At 31.9% G+C, this 21,359-nt stretch overlaps 1 protein-coding gene across 1 annotated transcript; it reads left to right on the forward strand.

The window, feature by feature from the left end:
* The first annotated feature begins 5,586 nt into the window (after positions 1-5,586).
* On the forward strand, positions 5,587-6,954 carry LOC113748742 (transmembrane protein 45A-like). Its single transcript, XM_027292291.1, has one exon. The coding sequence runs from the start codon at positions 5,728-5,730 to the stop codon at positions 6,664-6,666; it is 939 nt and encodes a 312-aa protein (XP_027148092.1). The 5' UTR covers positions 5,587-5,727; the 3' UTR covers positions 6,667-6,954.
* Positions 6,955-21,359: the final 14,405 nt, after the last annotated feature.

Genomic DNA, 21,359 nt, shown 5'->3' on the forward strand with positions numbered 1-21,359 from the left:
AAATAGATCGAGTTTAAGAAAAATTAGTTTGAACCCACAAATTGTGAGATAAACAATAACATAAATCTATAGTAAATTCATTTTAGTGAGATTTAAATTCAAGACTTCTAATTTTTAATGCATTAAAGGTATTGCTCCATCACTAGAAGTTCCTCATTGACAAATTTAATTGCTTTGAATACATCTAAAACAAGGGTGTGAAGGGTGTAAAATTGTTACCAAAAAATTATTTACTTATATCGTAAACATATTTTTTTATTTCACATATATCACATTATAAAAAGTACTACAGTAATTATTTTAAATAATCTACCGTCCAAACACGCCTGCCTGGCAAACAAACACATCGTACAACAAAATTTTTCCCATGAAAGCAGTTTGACAATTGCAGTTACAACTATTATATCCTCAGTAATTGTTCGTAACAAACAAAAAGTTCTACGAGGGTCGAAATTGTTTTATACAAATAACCATTTTTAATGTTTTAAAATTTTATTTTTTTTAATCAAGTGAAAAGACCATTCAGCCTATCGCTTGCTAAAACGTACATGTTGACATCTGAAGCTGGAACTGGAGTACCAATCAAGTCTTTCCATTTAAGACCAAAAATCCATTTTCATGACCAAATGAACCAAACATGATTTGTCAATGACGAAGTACAAAGCCATCGTTGCTTTTGTCATTTGTCCCTTCTTAATTTTGCCTAGCCGGTTGTGGCCTGTGGGGAAGAGGAACATTTCTAGTACAATCATATGTTTTCTTGCTGGGATCCTTAATTTTCACACTAAAGGAAAAGAAATGTCGGAGATGGCAAATATGAGAATCGAAATAATTTCGGATTTCTCAAAGATTGGTCTCAGGCATCAGGTAGATTTTTCTTTTTCACCCTTTAAACGAAGTTTCTGGATGCGTTATTAGTTTAAAAGATATCCATGTTTTTCAAATATAGCAAAACTTACTTTTAAGCGTCCAGTGTCCATTGAACAGAGGTTAAGATATAGCTCAAGTATTAGATTCTTAGAAAGGTAATATTAATTGAGGATAGTGTATTAATATAAGGGAAGGTAATAATTATTAGTGTGTGTATATATATAGTAGGTTAAATGGGATTTAGGTGTAATAACGAGTGTTCGATGTGTATTCATTAAAAAAATTATTTTTAATATGATGTGGAATATATCCACATTTACAGCAAATAGGCCAGCTTTATCATTGATTCTTCTTGTTCAATATGCCTAGTTAAAATATCAATTAATTTTTCCTACACTGAAAGTGTATAAACTGTCAATTTTGAATGATTGATAATTTTGTAAAATTTGAATTTGAAAGCTAATTTTATACATGTGTCATGAATCTAAAGGTGATAGTGTATACACTGGTAGTGTATATAAAATTTACTCTTAAAATATTCTCGCTGAAATCCCGCCATCTGCGGAAAGGTTATTGAACAACTAATAACTTCATTGTTAATTTGATACCCAATCTCATGCGGCACGGATTATAGGATCTGTATCATTAAGCAATTTATAATATGAGCTTATGGCATAGATGGGTCATTAAGCACTTCATTGTTCATATGTGGCAATATTTTACTTTGTATGTTTTAACGATAGTTTTTCCTAATCGGTACCCTTTGAATATTGTGTAATTAATTCATGAATTTATTTTCTATATACTGATGGTGCATATACTTTCAACATTAGATACATAACACATAATTTAAATTTAAATTTGAAATATAAATTTTGCATATGTGTCATGTATCCAACCGCGATAGTGTATACACTATCTGCATATATAAGATTGACACTTATATACTTTTCCTATAATATTTTAATTTTCTACCAACTTATCGCCAGAAACGTCCCTTAAAGAATGCCCAATCGTTAAACAAATCCACTATAATCAATATGTGATATAGCGTCGAAAAAGGGAAAAAAGAAAAAAAGAAAACCCCATGTGATAGAACTCACATAAAGTTAGGGTGTGAATTATAAGAAGCATAATTCTCGAAATACGGATCTCGAAATATTTTTGTTTCTTAAAATTCTTGATGTATAACTTTTTAGCTTAAAATTGTGATTTATATGCCTTGGACATCTACCGACTTAATTTTGACTTAAGTAGAGATTTTTACTTAAGCAAAAAAAGAAGCTGGGGAGAAAATTAAGCACAATAAATCTTTCTTGCACCAAAAAAAATAAAAGAGGCAAATATCCTTCAAACTCTAGGCTAAAAGAATAATATTATTACTTTGATCTGCAACTTTATTTTTTGACTCAAATTTGATCTGCAACTTCACATTACCCAATGTTATCTTAAATTAAAGAAAGATCTTACAACTCACAGGGAAGTGAAATTGGGGTGCACGTACTTGCAGTAGCATGAGTGATTAAATAATTAAAGCCCATTTAATTAGATTAATTCAAGGGATATTTGGGTTAATTAAGATTTTGTTGCAACTAAACCACGACAAAGCATAGAAAAACGTGTCATATTCGGACAACATTTTTAGCTTAAGCAGGAGTACATTCATAGGTAACTAAAGATAAGTGATGAAATTAATAAAACAATTTAGTTTAGTTTTGATTAAGGACGCATTTGATAAAACTGAAATCTGAAAATTGAAATATGAAATATGAAATCTAAATTCATTAAGTCATTAAATTGTTAAGTATTAAATTTGATACATTTGAGTGTAATTAAGTGATAAGTGGATAGTTTATAACTTATTTTTTAGAACAAGTTTTATCTAGGAAATTTACTGCTATTAATTCACAAATTAATTTTTGATTATCAAACGCGTGTGAATATGTTAAGATCTTAAATCCATTAAGTTAAAATACTGAATTTGATTATCAAATAAGGTCTAAGATAATAACAATTTAATCTAATTTACGTAAGACAATTTCTTAAAAGTGAAAAAACAGAAAAAAGAAAAGAAAAGAAAAGAAAGGACAAGACAATATAGTCACGATCAACTTCGTAACTGGATTTTAATATTCGTGTCCGGAGCTGGATTTTAATATTCCATAACCATTGAGACCGCCGCCGTTGCAGTGGCGGCGTTTAGCGTGCGATGCACTACTGTTATTCATGTTTTGACCAGATTATCCACATACATCAAGACATAATTGTCAAAACAAAAAAAAAGTAATAAAGTTAAGGTTTTTTTTATTAATTTACACCTACAAGATAATTGCACCCAAAAAAAGAGGCGAGTTCATCTTGAGAATTGCCCGTTTATCGTTTGAAAAGGGATTTTTCACCAAAAATCTCTACGTTTTTCATGAACACATTTTTATCTCACACATATCAAATCGTTATAATACAATTTCTACAAAACCCTCCATAAAAATGCAATCCAAACACAATTATTTTCTAGAATTTTTATAAAAAAATAGATAGTAACGATTTAATATACGTGAGAAAAAAAGATAATTAAAAAATATGTCTATGAAAAATGTAAAATTCTCACCCACATCCTGAATTATATACACCCTTAGAAAAAATTATTGCGCTTGCAGAAAAAGTGACTCTGAGCCTATAGGATGGAAGAACCCCTAACTTATGAGCAAAACAAAATTAGGATGATAGGATTGCACATTAAGTGGTTGGATGTGCTTTTCTGTTTTTTTTTTCCAAGAGTTATTGTGACATGTGCCCTCTAATTGAACTTGTATTGTGATTTTTTTTTTTTTTGGTTTTTTGAAAAGACCTTCTTGTTTGAATTGTTATTTTTTTTTAAAAAAAATTATATTTTTCGTGAATACATTTTTCAATTATCTTTTTACCTCACATACATTAAATCGTTACAGTATATTTTTTTTTATACAAAATTTCAAAAAATAGCAATCTAAACCGGCTTGATTTGATAACTGCCAAACATTGGTTTGATTTGATGTATCACAAGTGGAAGGTCCCATATTTGGTTATTTCTAATATAACTTGAAGTTCATTAATACACAACTTTGAGGAACCCAAACTTAACTATCAGATAGGTGTGGTACCAATTTCCTGAAATCCTCTTGGTGTCAATCGACTTCAAACTTCATGTCATTTGCAAGAAGATATCAAGCATCTTTTTTCTTTTTCTCTTTTTAACTCCTAACAAGTTTTCTTTAAAAGGTGACTAAGGCAAAGGCAGTAAAAATAATCCATAAGATCCTATTTAGTTCTCAAATAATAAAAAGATATTCACCAAGCTTCTAGGTTTTTCAGGTAGTCTAATTTTTTTTTTTTTTTTCAAATGTCAACTTGTATATATTCCAGGTAGTCTAATTGGCTTTTGCCAAGCCTCTAAACCAACGTGTCTAGACATGTAACTTCGAAAGGTTTGCAAGAAATCCAATTGAGATAATCCTTCTTGAAGTTGTTGACAATTTGATTGATTATGAATTATGACTCGATTTTGCACCAATACCGTCAAATGAAGGGTACTTGTAAAAGCAAAATAGCTCACTCTTAAGAAATCCAGTTGGACTTTTTGCCAAATGTGCTGTGGCAAAACTCCCAATGAATCAGAATCAGTAGATCAGCCATTTGGGCATTTGCCACATAGAATCATGGCTCTGTATGTATATATATATATATATATTTGAGGTGTTGTATTTTTTTGAAAATATAAAATTAATTAGGAAAAGTAAATAAATGTAAGGGAGGATAAATAAAATTAAATAGGAAAAGTATATAAATGTAAGGGAGTGTAATATTTATTAGTATGTGTATACATATGTGGTAAATTAGATAGATCTTAGGTGTATAAATGAGTGCTTAATGGACATCCATTAGAAAAATCCTAATATCATGAAAATCATAATATGCCTCCAAATTAACCATATTATTTGCCAAGCGTCAAAGGATTAATACGTGTTTTAAATTTGACAAATCTTTAAATTGCCCAATTGGTTCGATTTCCTTAAATCAAATTCCCTTTCGTAATTAAAGTGTCAAACTGATAATTCCTGCAACAATTAGCAAAGCAAGGATGTCATTAGAGCTCTTTGGCCATCGGCTATTATAGTAAATGGACAATATGTTGTTCTTCCTCATCCATTGATGCATCTTTGTGCATATTTTGATTAAGTTTCATGTGATTTGAGCTTCTCTTCTCTTTCGTCAACCCCATATGCCAAAACCAATTAAGCAAACATTGAAAGAAGAAACCATGACATGATAAGATCAAGACTGATTAGTGGAATAAGATAATGCAAGAACTTAAAGTCCATTCACAAATTCTAAGTCATTACCACAAAGATTGGCCCTATTCATTCTAGAATATAAAATTGCCACGTCATCACATAGGTAAGAGCTAAAGAAGTGAAGAGAGTCCTTGGTCAACTCTTCGTGCTTAATCTTACTCCCCAAGCCATCAGACTGCAGTCACAAACAATCTCAAATTGTTCAAAATTTTCAACCCATCTTAAAAATAGAACCCTCTGGACCTTCAAGGCCTTCAAGAAATTTCATATAATTTAAAACCCTTCCTCTCTTTATAAACCCCCTTCCCATCCAATTTTCCATCCAAATCCCACCTTGTATATTTTTTTGCCTCTCTCCCTCGGTAACCAGTAACCATCCCATTCCATTCCTTTTCTCCCACACTTTTTTACCCTCCTCATTTCTCTCTTTCCAAGGACAGAACACCCAAGCCAAGCAAAGCAAGAAACCTCAAGCAAGCAGCTCACAAAGCAAGCTAAGCTAGAGCAGGTCCAGCAGGACAACAAGATGGGCACTATGGTGGGACATGTGGCACCTGGATTTGGCTTCTTCCTAATTGGGCTCTGGCATTTAATCAACCATGTCAGGCTTCACTCTCTCCATCCAAAATCCTACACATCTTTGCCATGGTTTCCCACTTCAAAAATCAGGTACTTGGAACATTTCTTGATCATGGGAGGCTGCCTTGCCTCAATATCCATGGAGCTCTTCATTGGTCCACACAGGCACCAACCATTGGACACTGATGGCACCATCCCATCATACCACCTTCACAACTTTGAGCACTCAAACATATCCTTGACTTTCTTTGTCTATTCACTTTTCTCCATCATTCTTGACAAAATCCAGCCCCCAGCCCATTATAGCCTAACTCTAATGCTAGGAGCCATTGCTTTTGGCCAGCAATTTCTCCTCTTCCACCTCCACTCCGCTGATCACATGGGTGTGGAAGGGCAATACCACTGGCTTCTGCAAATTGTCATTTTTGTCTCACTTTTGACCACCCTTTTAGGCATAGGTTACCCCAAGAGTTTCTTGAACAGTTTCATAAGGTCTCTCAGCATCTTGTTCCAAGGAATTTGGCTGATGGTCATGGGAATCATGCTTTGGACACCAGAGTATATTCCCAAAGGGTGTTTCATAAACGAAGAGGGTCATAAAGTTGTCAGATGCCAAAATCATGAAGCCCTTGAAAGAGCCAAGTCACTAGTGAATATTGAGTTCAGCTGGTACCTGGTTGGAGTCACAATTATTGGTATGTGTGTTTACTTGGCACTCTACAGAATGTTCCCTGAGATAGTTGAGTACCAATCTTTAACAAAATTTGAGGATCAAGAACTGGAAGATGATGATTTGGAGGCTCAAAAAAGGAACAAAGTTGGAGGGACCAAGGCAAGTTTTCTTCCTCTGGGAAAGTCATTGGAACTGACTGACATGGAAAGGTAGTAGAAGTAGAGGGGAAACAGGGGAAGAAAAGAAAAGGGAAGAAGAGGGGAAATTTGATTGTTAGAGTTGTAAAAAGATTAGATTAGTTGGTGTGTGTCCACTTTGTTTGATTAAGCCTACAATAATATTGGCTTAGTAAAAACCAGAGTTTGAGGGACCAAAAAAGGGAAAAGGGGAGGAAAAAGTTTGTGGTGTGATATTATTGTTTGGTTTGCTTTTAGTTGAGACTAAATTTGGTGTCTTCTATTTGTTGTAAAGTACAAAGGAGGAAAAAAAAGAGTTGCTTATACGAGAAAAGTTATTACTTTAATATTTTGCTAAACATTTCTAGTCAAATTTGTAAATGTCTATACATATACATACATACATATATATATATATATATATATATATATATCCAATTCTGGATAACCTTTTCTGAAATCAAAGTCTCTGTTCAATTAATATGGTCCGTGCAGATCTTTTCCCGCAAAGGTTGTTACTTGTTGGGACCATTACCAACTGTAACTTTGAATTTTGAATGTTGAATCTTGATCAGGATTGTCCTGGTTTATTTATTGGCAGAGTAGATAATATCTCACCTCAGCTATGATCTTCCTCAATCCTTCCAAGTTCCAGCATTCGGGCATGGCATTTGTACTTTTGTTGATTTGACAACTCACACAAGAATAAATGTTTGGACATTCAATCTGTAAAATAATTTCAAGAATTAATTGTTTACAAAGACACGTTTGAAAAAACAAAGAAAACAAGAAAGAAAATTTCAGAGATGCATGGAATATTCATTATGAGCTTATCCAAGCTTCTCGCCAAAGTCACACCAGAAGCAGCAGCAACTTCTATGAACTTTAGAAAGCAATATGAAGAAATTTCTGAGCAATTTGAAACTTGAAAATGACCAATTCTATTCTATTCAGTGCCTGCACTGCTGATGTCAATTATAATGACACTAGTGAATGGCCCTCTGATAAAGTGATGAGTTAGTGTCAAGCCCCCAACAGGCTTGAAATTAGGATTAGATACTCTAATGTAGGCCAATGGGCTGCCTATTTAATTCTGTTTGTAATAAGCAATTATTTGATGCAACCTTTCTCAACTTTCCTTACTGCATCTTGCTCCCACATTTTCAGTTGATAAAGCATGCTAAACAATTGTCATTTTAACTGCTAGACTAACGAGTAGATGTTTGGAAAATTATATGTCAAAAAGCTACCTGTAAGTCATAGTATTATTAGTCAAAATCAGTCGGATAAGATTTAACAGTTTTGTAGGCAACTTTTGGTTTAAAATAACTTGTGTTGTTATTATTCCATTTTAAAAGAATTCAAGTAGTTATCAGCTACATAGTCTAACATGGTGGTGGATGAAATTTTGAAGGATTTCCTAATGGTTAACTATAGCAAAATGTTACACGTACCCTTGTTTGGATTTCAATTTTTCAAAGAAAATTTTTGACATTTTTCATGATCATATATGTCAATCACCTTTTAATCTTACATATATCGAATCGTTATAATATATATTTTTTATAAAGCTCCAAAAAAAAAACAATTTAAACGAGAGTAAAATGGCAAAGATGCGTGGATATCAAATTGGGATGTGCAGATATCATTTCCCTACGGCCTTGCCTATGTCGGACATGATTTCATGCATTGAAGGAAGCCTAATCTCTCAATAATTTGGATTAATCCGGTTGTTTAACCGTTTAAAAACCATAATTTTAAGCTCTTGAAGCTCATTTTATTTTTTGGGCTTGAAGCCAGACTAATTAGGCGTGACTTTGTGATGCATTAACTTTTATTTGCTTATCTGATTGATTTCTCAATTCTCGTATTTACAAGTAAACTAAATGGTTTCACTTTTAGCTACAAATACATTGAGTGCATCCAAATGAACAGAAAAAATTGGATTGTCAATTTTTCTGATTTTTTAAATATTAATCTTCTATATACTGACAGTGTATACACTTTCACCATTAGATACATGATATATAAATATGAATTTAAATTTAACATCCAAATTTTGCATATGTGTTATACATTCAACCGTGATAGTGTATACACTGTTAATGTATAGAAAATTAACTTTTTTTTTTAATTCTATCATCACCACAATTTTTAATCATCATTCTCTTTTTTCTATCAACTTTTTATCTCACATTCTAAAAAATTCTGAAGAATTTTTCAACTAATCTGCTACCCAAACAATATGTTTCTCTTTTCATAAATGAGCATGAAAACTCAAAAGTGGGGAAGCGACTAATAGCATTACCATTTCGGTTCCAGAAACTTAGGTGGAATATAAATATTGCAAGGAACAACGTAGAAAGAAACAACGTGTAAAGAATGTCAGAACTCAACTATTTCGTGCCCATATCGGTTATAGTCAAAAAAGACTTTGTTCCTTGTACTCAATCCTTTCCCAACTGGAAATATATTATTGTGTTTGTTTTAATTCCTTGTACTCAATTAATTATTATTTTGATGAAAGTGCTATTTTATAGAAGTTTAAAATCAGGACTGAAAGAACAAGTGTTGTAGCTTCTGATTTTGGTTTTTTCCTTTAGAAATAACAAAGGCAAATGACTTTTTCTATAAAAAAAAAAAAAAAGCAGTTTAAAGTATCAAATGACAAAAATTTCAAAATCAAAAGCTAAAACTAGGTCCTAAAAAAAATCAGTTGAGAATAGGTTCTATATCTTGTCTAGACTTTACTCTATATCCAAAAATTTATTTTTGAGTGTAATTTCTTTCTTTTTGGTTTATCTTTTCAAAAAAAATAACTCCAATTTAAAGAAGATTTTTTTCGGCACACTATCATATGTAGCATCCTTTTTTTCCCTTAATTTAATCAAGATACAAGCTGAAAGAAATTGTCATTAATTCATACGTGTACATCAAAGCCAAATGCTGTAATAAATTGCTAACATAAATACTCATACGTACAGTGACGAAACCAGAAAATTTAATATGAGGAGACGAAATACATCCATATTTAAACTTTGAAGTCTACCATAAAATTTTTTGAAAACTTTATTTTGGGACAAATAGTTATATATATATATATATATATTAATTTTTTATACACTGACAGTGTATATATTTTTACTATTGAATGTATGACACATAATCTAAATTTTAATTTTAATATATATATGAATTAATTTTCTATACACTGACAGTATATATATTTTTACTATTCGATGCATGATGCATAATTCGAATTTGAACATATGTATTGTGCATCTAATCGTGATAGTGTATATACTGTCATTATATATAAGATTTAGTATGTGTGTATATATATAAATATCTATATATATGAGAAACTTTAAAAAATTGAAAGAAAGAAAACATGAATTTGTAAAAGTTGGGATGGTGACCCCTCCCTTTAGTTCCGTCCTTCATTATGTATACGCAATAGAAGACATAGAGTGAAATGTACAAATGCACTGGTCGCTTGAAAGCCAAAAAGTAGTTGTAAATGAGTAAGAAGATGCCACCAAAAACTTGATGGAGAATGAGTTAAAGACTTAAAAAGTCTATATGACATGACCCAAGAAAGCTACATATGCATTGCGAACCACGAATCCCGTAAAATAAATGGGTATTGTATTTGTGTAGTAGTAGTAGTAAACTGTCATTCTCTGCCGTAATATCTAATCCATTAATTCTTTTGAACTTTGATTCTTCTTTTTGGGATAAATTAAGATATCTGATCTTGACCACCAAGCATCAATTAGGTGTGTTTCACAAATTGTGCCCCAATGGCGACTTCTAAAAGGGGATATTAAATTTATCCCTCCTTCATCAACAAGGCAAGCAAAAAAAAAAAAAAAAAAGAGATAAAAATTCCAAATCAATTTTCTTCTGCCTTTTACAATACTCTACATGTTTATACATTCAATGCTTGACCATTTGATTGGCAAGTATAGCTACTGAAGTTACTAGATATTCAATGAAAAAGCAATAAGAAAAGTTTTGATAGTTGTTGAAACTCAATATAAAACCCCAGTTTTTTTTTCTTCAGCAACAAAAATCAATCAAGATCAGCCTAACTTATGCTCTACTAGCACTCCAAAAGTGTCTTGTTGGTTAGCATACTTTGCCAAAAGTATTTCTAAATATTTAGTTTGCATTATAAACACAATTTCCAACCATCATTTTATCATATATACATTACATCATAAAAAGTGTTAAAGCGTTATTCCAAACCTCTTTTTTCAGATAAATCTCCTACCCAAACACACAATATTCATCACAGAAATTGAGAATCTTGAATCTCATCCAGGTTCTGATTATGATTTTTTCTGTCCATATAAGTTGAATCATGATTTTTTCCGTTCAGTTTTGCTCGAGTTATTAATACATCAATATACGTGGCAACTGTATAAACGCAAGACAGATAGGACAGAAAATAATTTCGGGATAGAGGGTTTGAAACAGAATACAGAGAAACTTATTGGACATCTCTCACAAAAAATTATGCATGCATAACACAAAAGCAAGATTGCTGAACCTTTACCTTTTCCAGTTTTCTTCATTTTAGGCTATTCTTGTTTCAAACTTTATTTGCACAGAATAGAATTCCTAACGAGTCAAACTAATTATTAATATCATAAAAATTTTTAAATGCTGGAAAAGGCATTCACCTACAGCTAACATATATTTTTTGGCCATCAACAAGTTTTATATCAAAGATTAAGCTGAAAAACAAATCAACAAAAAAAAAAGAAAAAGAAAAAGTAAAATTAAATGTGCCATATTGGAATGCCATTTTAAATAAGGAGCATAAATGCATAATTAGCTGTATTGCTTTCGTAGAAGCTTCACTAACTATATATTATACGTATAAAGTTTATTCTAGCCAAATATCAACATATAATTCAATTTGTTTAGATTGTGATTTTTTGCAGGAAAACATTTCCCATGAACACATTTTATAATCATCTTTTTACCTTACATACATCAAATAGTTACAGTATGTTTTTCTACAAAAATTCCTAAAAATAGCAATTCAAATGGGCCGAATTTATGTGGATAGTCATTGAAAAAACGTGTGCAATGAAATAAATAGAGGATTCTGCATAAGTCGTTATCTCTAGTATTTGCTGGTCCAGTCCCTTTCTCCCTCTTTTGCCTTTTAATTTCCCTTTTTCTTTCATCCTTTTTAATGAAATATGTAGCTGCTTTTAGTCTCCAATCATTTTGATGACGGCTTCCTTCTATTATGGCAGCTGGGAAATGGGATATTTTATTTTTTCCATTAGTTTTCGAACCCCAAAATAAAAAATAAACATAGAAATTAAATTTATGTTTCTTCTGCTGGACGAAACTACTCATACATAACAGTTTAGCTTGACAAGTTATGCTGACCTCTTAATAATACGTAATTATAATATCCACAAAGATTATGTGAAAGACCTCCTAAATTTCCTCGCTGGCAAGAATATCCAATTGGAATTACCATTCATAAATTTGCTATAGGGCATTTTTTCAAAAAAAAAAAAAAATTGTTATAGGGCATATTCTCATGTTATTATATGATTTTTGAAGTGCTAGTTTTGGAAAAGTTCAAAATCAGAATTGAATGAACAAGTGTTGTAGTTTCTGAATTTGGTTTTTTTCCGTTAGCTATGGAAGAAAGCCAAATGACTAAAAAAAAATAGCAGTTTAGAATATAAAAATAAATTTTTTTTCAAAATCAAAAGCCAAAAATAGGTTCAAGAAGAATCAGTAGAGAATGGTTTCTATAGTTAGTCTAGCCTTTACTTGATATAAAGTGTGGATTTCTTTCTTTTGGTTTAGCTTTTCAACAAATTAACTCCAAATTAAAGAAGATTTCTTTGGCAGACTAGCATACATATAATCTATTATATTTTTTCTACTTTATTAAGGATAAAAGATGAAAAAAGTGATAACATAATAGTCATAATTAAGTATCTAAAAAGGAAGCCACAAAACGTGTATAAATATATAGTGGTCCCGTAAAATCTAAAAAGACGGAGTTATAAGGGGTAATTTCAAAAACCTCATCTAAGGTTTCTAACAGTTGCACTAACCTCCCTCAAGATTTCAATAAAATTCTAAAGACCTTCCCTGTCAAAAAATTGGATCCAAATGCTTGCAGTGAAATGACTGTAGTAGCCTTACAACTTACAAGGCATTTGGCAATGACGTGGACCTAGTCAATTAAATCAGTAGTTAACTGCATTAATAGAAATAATCACAATTTAAAACTAAAAAAAAATCTAATTGGCCATGAGAAAAGGGCTCCAATTTGAAGATTCACTATGAAGGCTTGAAGAGGCCATAATTTGTGACTCTAGTTCATGGTTGAACTAGTTTGATTTCATGCTATATCTTCTGTGATTCCACTCCAATTCTTGAATTTAAATCCTTTGGAATTTGCTCTCCAATTGTTTATTGTAACTGTTATACAAGTGCTCTTGGATGTAGCTGTTATAAAAAGCCGTTGCAAATAGTTGCAGAAGTCTGAAATTGATGACTTGCATTTGTCACTTTTTGCGCTTACACCTCCCGATCTTTGTTAAAGTAACAATTTATGCTTTTCTACTAGATTAACTAACCAATGTAACATGGAAGCGTTTTTGGAATCACATTGTCTTCTTTCTCTGAAATTTAAATTTTTATTTTTATTCTTGAAATAGGTGTTTCAAGCAAGGTTTTGAAAATTTCAAATCTCAAGAGAGGCTAGTGCAATTGTCAAAAATCAAAAATCTTGAAGGATGTTTCTGAAATTAACCCATTTTTTATCATATTAAGTAGACATGGCCACGGTTTCAAAACCATCGGTTTTGGTTCAAAAATCGAGGGTTATATTTTTTTTTGAAAAGTGGAACTTAAATGGACCCTTATTGGGACAATTACAGTTACGTTTCTTAACCTCTAGTTTCGATCTTGTTTTGATTCCTATTTTATTCTAGTTATGGTTCCAACTTCTTTTAGTTATGGTTCCGATTAGTTATGCTTAAACACTTGTTCTCGTAAAATTGATTCTAAAAAGATATGATAAATGTAGGGAAAAAATAAGAACTTTATTGTATTATCATGTGGAAGAAAAAAAGAAAAGATGATGCAAATCTTACAAAAAATACATCATTATTGATTAGATTAAATTGGTCTTTGATTTAGATTAGTTATGGGATCTAACTTACTAATAGGATGAGACAATGGGTTGTTAGATTAGAATTGAGGTTGTTAGTGTTGGGTTAGGATTGAAACTATTGGTGTTGCGTACTGATTATTAATATTGAATTCTAAACTTATCAAATAGGTTTAGATAACAAGTGTTTTTTCTAAACGATTTGAACCGGTCCTAAACCGTCTATTCTGATTCCGATTTCAGTTCAAATTTTTGGTGAAGTTGAATATGAACTTTTAGTCATGACTATGATTTCGATTTTCAAAATTCGGTTTCCGTTTTGGTTTAACAAATTGCCCGTCTATTCCGGTCCAATTACAATTAAAAGTTGAACCGGGCTTGGGATCTTCTGTCTACTATTTCTGCCTAACTTCTCTGATTAAGAATGGACGACATCGTTAGCTTATGCCATTGATATCGGTTTTTAACTTCACCATGCTGCCTTTAAAAGCCACACGTCACTTCTTCTAAAATCTCAAACTTTCACCTCTTCTTTCTCCATGCTCTATTTTCTCATTGAAATTAGTGATCTTTTATAGTCTCCATGTCTTTTTCATTTATATTTGTTCACCAGTAGATCGACAAGTCTTATTCGAAAACAAGCAAACCTTGAACACTTTTGATAGACAATCAAACATTTCTTGGGACAAATTACAATTATTTAGACACAAAATCTTTTGTTTATCATTAAAGAACCGTGACCGGAAATTTCCCCTAACAAAGAGTTCAGATTTAGTGACTTGTTTAATACCAACGATGTATTTTTTGTTTACCTTAATAGATTGATAAGATCTGAAGAGCAAAGAAGAATGGTGATAGCAGTAGTTGAAAGTAAAGAATGAACAAGATCTACACCTCCCAAAAAAAAAAAAAATTAGATGGCAAAAAAAATTTTAGATGGCATGACGTGGATTTTGGGCCAAACGATGTCACTTCGTATTAGACTGAGAACTTAGATACGGGATCCGGACCAGTTGAACCGTGGCTACTCCAACCACTAGGCCAATGGCTCAGTGACTACTAGGGAGGGGCTTAAGTCCCTCCTTGGGCTATAGGTGAGGGTTCAAACCTCACCTGCAGCGAAAAAAATCTAAGGGTTGTGTCATAACATTTCCTTGGTCTAGTTGGGTCTGTATACCCACTAGCCCCCTACCACATCCTCCTTAGGCTCCCCCTCCCCCTTAGATTAGGATAGAATAGGTTATACAAATGTATGTTGCTGACAAAAAAAAAAAACTGTGGCTACTCCTAAGTCCTAACAAGTTAATAAATGAGAGAAACAGTTTCCACAAGGAATTCAATGGAGTATAAGTTAAAGTCATGACATGACCAAAGAAAGCTACATTTGCCTTGCGGACCACGAGTACCATAAAATAAGTGGATAATGCGTAGTAGCAGTAGTCATCTGTGCCGTAGTATAGCATCCAATCCATCATTCTTTTGAACTTTTACGCTTCTTTTGCGGATAAATTTAAGATAGCTGATCTAAACCAGGAAGAATCAATTATGTGTTTTTCACTAGTTGAGTCACAATGGCGACTTCTAAAGGGGAATATTGATGTATCCCTCCTCCTTCAACAAGGCAAGCAAAAGATAAATAATATATAAATAAGAGATAAAGATTCCAAATCAGCAATGATCTTCAATTAATAGTACGTGGAGAATTAGGTTGTGAATTGTTGGGACCATTTCCAACTTTAACTGTGAATTTTGAATCTTGAAAAGGATTGTCTTGTTTTTCTCACTGGTAGAGTACATTGCATATCAGCAATGATCTTCCTCAATCCTTCCAACGTTGGAGCATGGCCTTTGTACTTTTGCTCGTTTGACAAGTCGCAGAAGATCAAACGTTTGGATATTGATGTGTGAATTTAACTGTTGATAAAGGTAAGTTATGTTGTAAATAAAGGAGTATTTCAAAAGATTTTGTCTCACGTTGAAAAATTAAAGAGACTTCTCATCATTTTATAACGCTTAGTTTTTTATTAGGTTTGTGTTAGATTGGTAACTAGTGTGGGTTCACACGCATGAGAGAGAAATTAAGTTGGGCCGTTTCAGTACAAACTGACAGATTTGCACCCCCTGCGCGTGATTCAAACGCTGCCCAAGATAGGTTCGTGATTTTTATTCTAGTTAACTGTTAGTTTTCATCCCAGGATATGTGTATTATTGGTTGTATTATTGCTGAATTATCATTTGTCTTTGTTGATCTCACCATTGTGGATTATCTCAAGTATATATATCAAAACAAAAAGACGTTTGAAATTAGAAAACTAATTTCAGAAAGCATAGGACATATATTATGTGCTTACGCTAGCTTTTCACCAAATTCACATCAGAAGCAGCACTTTTCTGAAGTCCAGAAAGCAATGTGCTTGAATGGTAGCTCCAAAGCCGCCTTGCCTTCAACTCCAATATGAATAAAAATCTAATTGATTTGAAACTTGACAATGACCAATCTTTTTTTTTTCTATTCATAGCCAGTAATGCTGATGCCAATTATTATGATATTAATGGCCCTTGACTAACTGATGAGTTAGTGTCAAGCCTATGGTTAACAATTATATATTTTAATGGAGGCTAATGGTCCTGCCCATGTTATTATGTTTGCAGCTAGTAATTATTGATTTTTCAGTTAATAAAGCATGCTAAACAATTGTCATTTTCAACAATCAGATCAAGTGCTTGGATTTGATATTATGCGTAAACATTATTTGATTCACATTATGGACACGTTTTTTAATTATATTTTCGTCTCATATATATCCCATCATAAAAATAATACAGTATTTCTATGTACTGACACACGTTCAACTTGGAACATAATTGTTGGGCGAATGGGTCCAAAAACTACCTGTAAGCCAATGTGATTAACAATCAAGGAGTTTAACAGTTTTTTAGGGCAATTTCAGGTTTACATTACTCATCTTCTTATTATTTCTTCTTAAGATGACACTGCCCATATTAACACGAGTTGTTATTGAACACATAATCTAGCAGGTGGTGGGTGAAATTTTGAAGTTTTTTTTAAAGTATTAATTATATGGAAATGATATATTTGCACAACACCCCTATTTGATATCTACACATCCTTTAATATTTAATTCTTTATTACATTCTAAACCAATTTTAAGATTGTGAGCAAGTGTGAATATCAAATAGGGGTTTCCCTATGAGCCTCGTTTGCCATAATTTGGATTAATCTAATTAGTTAACTTTTTCAAGACCAGATATTATGCTCTGGAACTTCTTTTCAGTGTTCGGATTGCAGCTAAACTAATCAGGTTTGGCAATCTCTTCTTTTTTCTTTTTCACGATCATTAATTTTTGGCGGTCTGGCTTGTACTTTTATGTGCAAACAGAGAAGCAACCTGATTATTTGATTATTGTACACACTAATTGTTGATATTGTGTTCTAAATGTGACAAACCTGATAAGGTGCTACTGTTGGTATTCGTTATGATTCTTTAAAATCTCTTTAATATATAGTTTAGCAATATAAATTCAGTTTACGAGAATAACTCAAGCTTTTACTACCAAATCTGATTTTTAGCCCATACGTGATGAGGCAGCGGATGCGTGAATATTAGTTTTGTTTCACGAACGAAATTCATAGAAGAACAAAGGGTGAATTATGTTTCAACCCCTGAACACGAATCAAAGATTCGATGATAACAAGAGAAAATTCTCAACAATTGAGATAACCAATTAAAGTTTCATTGATGTTTGATAAAAGAGGAAAGGGTGAATTATGTTTAAACCCCTGAACACGAATCAAAGATTCGATGATAACAAGATAAAACTCTCAACAATTGGGATAACCAATCAAAGTTTCATTGATGTTTGATAAAAGAGGAATCGATTACAAAAATCTTAACCATGCCTATTTATAGATTACAATGAGTTTTAAAAAGAAAACAAAACATACATAAAACCCTAAACAAACAAAAAACAAAACATACATAAAACCCTAAACGAACAAAACTATGTTATCTGGCCGAGATGATGTCTGGCAATGTCTGACTAATTGATCACCATCAATCTTAGTGGGTTCTATGACAGACCTTATGACAGGTTTTATGTTGGATGCCCGACTCGATTTGACCCAAATTCATTCGCAACCTTTTCTCTTTCACCATACAATTACAACCTTTATTTATAAAATTAATAAGTAAACTAATAAAAATACTACTAAAAATACTATGACTACCTAATTATTTAACCTAATCAACTTCCTAGGAAGCCCTATTGATACAGGCTGATAGATTGGAGAACGAATGGTTACTCAAATTGTATCTATAAGAGTCTTCATACAATTGACATAAAGTATTCTGCATTCTGATTGAAGCCTATGTTCTGACTCTGCTGAAGGTGAGAAGTGGACAACTTAAGATGTGACAAATTCATTTACTTGCCAAAGTCTTCCCACCCTTGTACTTTGTGTATGTTCTAGAAGTCGCATTAAAGAACAAAGTTTGCACTTTGAAATCAATTTGATTTTTGACAGAGAGTTTCAGGCTAGAGAAGTAGAACTATCTGAATTGTCATTTGGTCATAATTCTATTGTACCTACCAGTTCCTGGATGCTACCGATTGCAACTTATTTTCTTTGAATTCATTCCATTTCCAGTCAAAATTATTTAGGTCCTCATAATTCCTAAGCTGCCAGTGAAAACTGAATTGGCCCGAATTTGGTCAAACTTATTCGCTGGATAAATTTTGACTTGATTATTTAGAAAATTCATACTCCAGCTTGTAACAGCTAACAAGGTATGGTCGACTTTATGACTATCTTGTTTATTTTGTCATGAAGATGCTTATCGAATATGTCAGAAAGATTATTCTTGATATTCAATGGTATAATTACTGCACGTATCGAAGTTTCTAACCAGGTGTACGCATTAGTTTGGCTGTTTTCATTGGTTTATGTTGTCTAATATTAACTTCTTAATGGTTTAATACCTTTATAGTTTCAACTTCTTTTTAATCTCTTCTTACGGTAATCTTCAATCAAATTTTTACAGTAAAAAAGGGGCAACGAAGGGATCAATACACTGCCTAAAAATACAAAAATAGACGACCATTTGGATTATTATTTTTAGGAGTTTTTGTAGAAAAATATATAGTAATGATTTGATATTGTGAGGTAAAAAAGTGATTGAAAAATGTGTTTACACGTAAAAATTTTTCTGCGAAAAATCACAGCATTCTAAACTAAACGATAGACACAGGCATGAAAATTCCTAAACTCAAGGAAGTGGCTTATCATTTAGTTTGTTTCTGTTGCTTAATTATATGTTGCTTCATATGGAATTTTCCTTTTAATTGGAACAAATTACTCCACGAGCTAGCTCTTTTACCTATTTCTAGTACAATTCACAATGAGAAAAAAAAAATTACTTTCACCATGTCTTGTTAAATTAAACATTTATGAAGACATGATGACCTCTGTAGAAACCGATATGTTATCCAATTCATTGGGAAAAAACAAAAGAGAAAAATTGAAAAAAACTATTATAGCTTGTTTTGTTTTAATTAGAGGTATGGAATAATCACGGGAGAATATCATTACAAGTACTGCTAAGTTTTTGATTTGGCATATCTTTACCACCTATACCACTTAATTCAAGTAAAAAAAAATTAGAAACTCGAGAGGTTCCTTCTCATATGTTAGTACACGGGATTTACCTGTAATACTGGTATTGAATCACCAAAAGCACCCCATAATTAGCTGTTTGTATGCTTTGAATTTAATGCTTAACTTCAAACTGATGGTTCTGTGGTGAAAAAAAAAGCAATAAATAATTTCAGCAAGTGTAGAATCACCATTTCAAGCCAGCATAATTGTGACAGACGCGAAACTTGAATGGAGCAAGGGGAAGAAAACATAAACGACCAACAACATTAGTATATATAGAATATGAAACTTCAAGAATAAAGCATTCATAGTTGATAATGGGTTCATCCTATGATATTCAATTATCAAATATTCAAATTTTGTTAATTTTGCAAACAATATTCACTTTTATAATATTCATAGGTAAATTGTTAGAGCGTGTTCGGATACAAGTTTTTCTTTTATAGATATTATTTTACTTATGTCATAAATATATTTTCTTGAATAAGTGGAGTGCCTCCACCAAAATTGAATATAAAGTGAGGTGAAGTAATTTCATTTCATGAAAAGAGAATTGGAGTGGAGATTTGAGACTCCATTGGATGCATTAAAGTGGCTAGAGGTAACGTGGGAATGTTTCTTATTGCTGCAAGCAACACAATCATATGTATGGCACGTTTTAGCCACGAATCGTGACAAAGGATAATTTCCGTCTATTTGACATTTTAAGTTAAACCATTAGGGGTTATGTATTTTTAAATCAGACCGGAGTTATGCGAGTAAGTGAAAAACCACAGGGAATTTTGCCCAATAAAAAAAGGGTAGGGGAAGGACTCAATTGATAAAGGGCACAAAATATTTTGGTCAAAAGTGTAAATTCAGCATTCTCTAACCATGTATTAACTATTAAAACTTAGGGATAATTTCACAAACCTTCCCTAAGGTTTGCCTTAATATCACGTTACACTTTAGTAGTTTCAAAAATTTCTCTTTCCACCAATTGATTTACATGTTTTATAAAATTGTCAATCCCTACGCATTAAAAATTCATAAAAAGGAAAGATAACAATTTACTTCTATTTGTACCCTTTTCTTGTCCTTTATATAAATATTAGAGCAGCAATTAAAACTAAAATAAATCTAATAGGTAAAAGACAAATTGGGAGAGATACAAGTGCAATAAAGAGAAATTGTGGCAGATAAGTAGTTTTACAACTGCGTAATAACTAATATTTCAACTCTAGGGCAATAATGGTAGCAAAAGGATCAACTTAAAGATGAATTTAATAGAATTTACTATGTCAACTCAAGTTTAGCAGCAAAAGGATCAATTTAAAGATGAATTTAATAGAATTTATTGTACCAAATCATAACAAGTTTTAACATTAGAAAGTACTGTTATAATTCACAAACATTATTTGTATAAGGAATCGATATTATAGTTACAATACAAAGGCAACAATCAAAATTCAGAGAGCGAAAGAAATCCAAATAAACAATATTTGCTTTTAATGTCCATTTGTTGTGCTTGTGATGTGTTAGGTAATAGTAGTGTTAAAAATTCCTTATTTTGTATTGCTACAGCAAGAAAAAGTCGCTATTATAAATGACAGTTTTGTTAATTGTTGTCCTAATCTTTTTTACTTTCCAAATTCATTTTTTATGCTAATTTTATATAATCAATTAGCAGTTTTCTGTAGGGTAATATTATTAATTTACTATCTATAATAGAGATGTCTTGTCAATCTAATAGGAGACGTAAGAGAGATTTTTGAAATTATGGGGCACTAAGTAACATTAAGAAAACGTTAGGGGAGGTTTGTGAAATTATCCCTAAAACTTACTTGTTTGCAATCTTTTTCAGTTTTTTCTCCCCCTTCTTCCCCAGATGTCCGCAGTCAAGACACGGACA

The sequence above is a fragment of the Coffea eugenioides genome, chromosome 1, assembly GCF_003713205.1.
Source record: "Coffea eugenioides isolate CCC68of chromosome 1, Ceug_1.0, whole genome shotgun sequence".
NCBI lineage: Eukaryota > Viridiplantae > Streptophyta > Magnoliopsida > Gentianales > Rubiaceae > Coffea > Coffea eugenioides.